At 37.6% G+C, this 4,769-nt stretch overlaps 1 protein-coding gene across 1 annotated transcript in view; it reads left to right on the top strand.

Moving 5' to 3' along the window:
- The window catches only part of PAH (phenylalanine hydroxylase), a 55,490-nt gene extending 52,571 nt beyond the window's left edge, over positions 1 to 2,919 (top strand). Inside the window, exons 10-11 of the mRNA XM_008591443.1 lie at positions 60 to 175; positions 2,232 to 2,919. Coding sequence (XP_008589665.1) covers positions 60 to 175; positions 2,232 to 2,275 — 160 coding nt within the window. The 3' untranslated portion in view covers positions 2,276 to 2,919. The remainder of the gene's footprint in view (positions 1 to 59; positions 176 to 2,231) is intronic.
- The last annotated feature ends 1,850 nt before the right edge of the window (positions 2,920 to 4,769 follow it).

Here is a 4,769-nt window from a genome sequence, read left to right as displayed (position 1 = left end):
TTTAGAATTACTTTCCTCCCAATGGTGTTCTTCACTCAGGCCTGTGGTTTTGGTTTCAGGAACTTTGCTGCCACGATCCCTCGGCCCTTCTCAGTTCGTTATGACCCATATACCCAAAGGATTGAAGTCTTGGACAATACCCAGCAGCTTAAGATTTTGGCTGACTCCATCAACAGTAAGTAACTTACACCCTGTGAGGCCATTCTCTTTCCTAGTAATAGAAGATTGTGCTTTCTTACCCCCACTATAGGAACAATCATAAATTTATTGAATACTGAATTAAGGAGAAAAGCATCTCCATGTAAGCCACAGGTTCATTGACGGAAGAGAACTTAGCAGAAAGGCCAGAATTGCTTTGAGTCTCCTTTCTCCTTTGACCTTCCTAGATTCCACCCCACCTCCTGCCACCATGCCACCTCTCCACACCTGGCCTGTCACTGCCATGTACCACTTTCTCCTTTGCCTCTCCATCCCTTCTGCTCCACGTGTCTAGATATCACTCTGCTTAGAATCGCATCCCCTAAGAGCCAGGTTCTGTCTACTTTACCCACCGTCCAGTAGCTCAACTACTGGCCTTCCACTCTTCCTCAGTAATCAGGATATTATAATAGTTGCTCTTAAAAAATCAGTGTTACCTTGCTCATCACCTCCTTCTCTCTCTAGCCCTTCATACTCACCTCCAGCAACACTGATCAACTTTTAGTTCCCATGCTCTCTCCCGGTTCCCAGCTTTTACCTATGCAGTTCTATATGTTTAAAATACTTTCCTTCCCACTCCCATTTAGAGATGTCCAGCTACAGTTCATCTTTTAAGATATCTCTTCTGGTCAAAAGACTGGTTTTGATGTCCCTGCTATGTCTTTGCATTTCTACAGATCCCTCTCTCAGAGGACATATCATTACATTGTCTTCTGGTTGTTTACTTGTCTGTCTCCCCAACTAGACCTGAGCAAAGATCCAAGTCAGGTTCACTCTCAAATCCCCAGCACTCAGCCCTATTCCTAAAACTTATATTAGGTGCTCAAGAGCTATTGAATGAATGGATGAAACTACCAAAGGTGGCTGGGGTGGGGGCAGAGCCTAGAGAGAGGAATTTTATGCCAGGTTGTATGGGGTATCCCTGCCATATGTAAAGCCAATGAAGGCCAAAAGGGCAGGTGCGCTTGAAGTGTTCCTCTAATACCCTTCTGACATTGCCTAGGACTATTACAGTCACAACCTGTTAGATATGGCCACCTGAGATCAACCAGTTTGGAAAAGCCCAAGGCTTATTCACCCCCATAGACTCTATCTTGGACACTCAACTGGAGTGTATTTGTCCACTGAGGAAGCCAGCCCAAATGTTCCAGAGTCTGGGATGTAAGACAGAGGAGTCAGGCCATAGCTGTTTTCACCCTCTTTCTCATTTCTTCTGAAAAGGCAGAAATAATTCCACAGCTATTTTTTATAAGGGTATTTTTAAAGTCACAGAATGACAAAGTTAGGAACTGAAGGGTCCTTAGAGCTATGTGATCTTAGGTAAGGCCGCATTGCCTCTCTTTACTTCTGTTTCCTCATGATCTAGAAGGGAGTGAGACTTGTTCATCTCCAAAGCCCCTTCCACTTCCGTGAACAGTCTGTGTCCTTGTGGCCACTAGGCATGTGAGAGCATGGCATAAGTGGATGTGACTGCATCACACCTTAGTTCAGTGGTCTAGCCATCTAGGCTAAGCTATCCACTTAGACCATGCATTATCAAACTTTAGTGTACATCAGAATCACTTGGAGAGCTAGATAAAAATTAACAGTCCTGAGTCATAGCCCCACACTAAATTTACTAAATTTGTGGTAAGTCTTGGGAGTTTGTATTGGTAATAAGACCCCAGGTGATTCTGACATAGGAGGTTTGCGTGAACCACATTTTTAGGTTCAATGACTTAGCTCCTTGAAGAATCTATGGATGGTCATGTAAAAGAGAAACACAGCAGCTAGTGATTTACCTGGGGAGAAACTGTGAAGTCTTTCCTAGGAAATGGCCTATGGAAAGAGGAAGTTAATTAATAGCTCTTGCACTTCCTAAAACATGCAAGTACCTATAACATAACTGCCCAAATCCTACCTCCTTAGAGGTTGGGATGTCACCTGGCTCATCCATGCATCCACTGATCTCCTAAAGCTTTGCACATTGTGGACACTCGAAGGGTGTTTGTTCATTATGTGAGTGACTCATTTGGATGGTGTTTTATTTGTAGGTGAAGTTGGAATCCTTTGCAGTGCCCTCCAGAAATTAAAGTGAAGCCATGGACAAAGCGTGGTCTGTCAGCTGAGAACCTGTTGATGGAAATCCAACTGCTTCTTTCATCTGAAAATCTCTGAAAAGCGAAACTTAATTTGAAATGACAGCCTTAAATCTTTTTTGGAATAAGATGGAGGATCAACAAAGAGATAAAAATAATCCGAAATTACAGTACATTAATACATACCCCAAAGCATAATGGTAACTCTTTTGGGGTCATCTTTGATTTAGAGATGATAATCCCATGCTCTCAATTGAGTTCAATCAATAGTCAGTCACATTTCATCAAGGTTAATTAAAATTTGAGACCTGCTTCATTCATTCTTCATATATACTTTTGTTATTTGCCACAGAGAACTCCTAATGGGGTATATACGGCTAAATGAAAAGTGCAAGACTGTCATTAGAATTGAATTATTGGGTTTAATATAAATCTTAACTTACAAAGTTTATTTCCTATTTGAGTTAACTATGATTCAAATTACTGCTTTGTTATTGTACCTGTGTAGATTTCATTCAATTCAGGAACCCATTAAAATAGTTACAAACATTAAAGTTTGATAGCATTATATAAAAATATTTTTGTTTTATTGTAATCATAAATGCTGCCGTGTAATGTAATAGAACTTCCCACTTGTTCTCCACAACTTTCAGTGTCAAGTTTGGAACAAACATTAGGACTGATTAATTCTATCTAACTGTGGGGGTGACTATGGTTAACAATAACATGTGTTTCAAAATAGCAAAAAAAGAAGTTTTTGTAAGTTCTGCCAACTACATGTATTGAAATGTCACACTGTACCCCCAAAATATGTACAATTATTATTTGTCAATAAAAAAGGTAATTGTCAAGTCTGTTTTGGGAGACATTTTGAAGACATTTATGATGTAGCACATATGCTCATCAAAGCCATGTCTGGATAGTCAAGACTTTGACTTTTGTTGAATTGTGCAGTTTACATGAACATGTGAATATCTGAGAAGGAGTGGGGAGAATAACAATATCTTTAAAGCTATGATTGTACTTCTCACGCTATTTTACATTTTATTTTGGAAATAGTAAAGTCTTAAAGGATGTGTACAGTGCTTCTTTAAGTGTGGTTCTCACACCAGCTGTAGCATTGTCAACAGTAAATCCTGGGCACCTTCCCAGCTCTACCCAATTAGAATCTCTGTGAATGGGACCCAGAGATCTGCAGTTTTAGTAGCCCAGGTTATTCTATTTTTATTCACAGCCAAATCCACTGGGTACATTAAGTATGAGAAAACCTGACTTCTGTTGGTCTGTCTGCCACTTGCCAATTATGTCACCTTGGATAAGACACTTCTCTTCTTTGGAACTCGGTTTCACTCTAACAATGAGGGAGTTAAACTATTTAATCTGAGGTCCTTTCTAGCCTTGAAATATGATTCAAATTCCCATGTGTCTTTAAATAGCTGTCTCTGATCCACTAATAGGGTATAATAATAGACATCTAAGTATGCCAGCTGGGAGAAAAAAGTAATTTAGTCTGAATGTGTCTGAGGTTTAATTGCTTTGAAGTTGGAATTTTCATGTCTGTATCTATTTTATCATGTATTTGTAGAACCTAGTGATTTTAAAAGTGAAAATGAGCTTTTTCCTTTGGTGTTCCTCTAGACACCAAACATTCTGCAAAAGGATTATTTTAATGTTTCCTTATTTGACTTTAAAAGTTAATTATTGACTTTGGAACTTAAATATTATATTTTAGACTGAATATTGAATAGTGATTTCTAGTCCTAATAAAAATATTTTAATGTTTTTGAAGTTAAATTTAAGTTTACATTGTGGTTTTCACAGAAAGAAATTACATACTTAATGGAAGATAAACTTTGAATTTCTAGTAGTGTGCTACTCATTTCTTAGCTCTTTTTATCTGGATCCAAAAGCCCAGTGTACAGCAATGGGATTTAAAACATTTCCAGTATGTTAGTATTAATATTTGTTTAATTTCTAGTAAATGAGCAGTCTTTTAGAAACAATAGCGATGTTTCACTGACATGATCACATTGTGTAAAAATAAAAGAAATACATATAAAAACATTACAAGTGTGTAGCATTGGTTTTTCAATAAGTTTCTGAAAGTAGAAATCTAAATTTTAATTCTAGGTTTCTGAGTTATATCATTTAGTTGTGTTTCAAAGATTCTACCAATTAAAAGTCAGATTTATGAAAACAGGAACCTTGACTTTATTTTCACCTCTGAAACCCTTTGCACCTAGCACATAGTAGGTGCCCAATGTGTTTTTAAAAGAATATTTTGAATGAGCTGCATCACAGGGATATAGTGAAGGTTATCTCACAAACAGACTAATTTGTAAAAAAAAAAAAAAAGTTTAGAAACAATAGAATTTGCAATTTTCTCTTTTAAGAACTTGAAAAAATTGCACCTTAGTCTAAGTTGAGATTGTTTTTAAAGAAAGATGTTGTCCCTTGTACCAGTTTACACTAGATTATGGCTGGTTAGTTTGT

The sequence above is a fragment of the Galeopterus variegatus genome, unplaced genomic scaffold (assembly GCF_000696425.1).
Source record: "Galeopterus variegatus unplaced genomic scaffold, G_variegatus-3.0.2 Scaffold6920, whole genome shotgun sequence".
Taxonomy (NCBI): domain Eukaryota; kingdom Metazoa; phylum Chordata; class Mammalia; order Dermoptera; family Cynocephalidae; genus Galeopterus; species Galeopterus variegatus.
The sequence above is the reverse complement of the archived record's forward strand: the minus strand, read 5'-3'. Positions and strand labels throughout refer to the sequence as shown.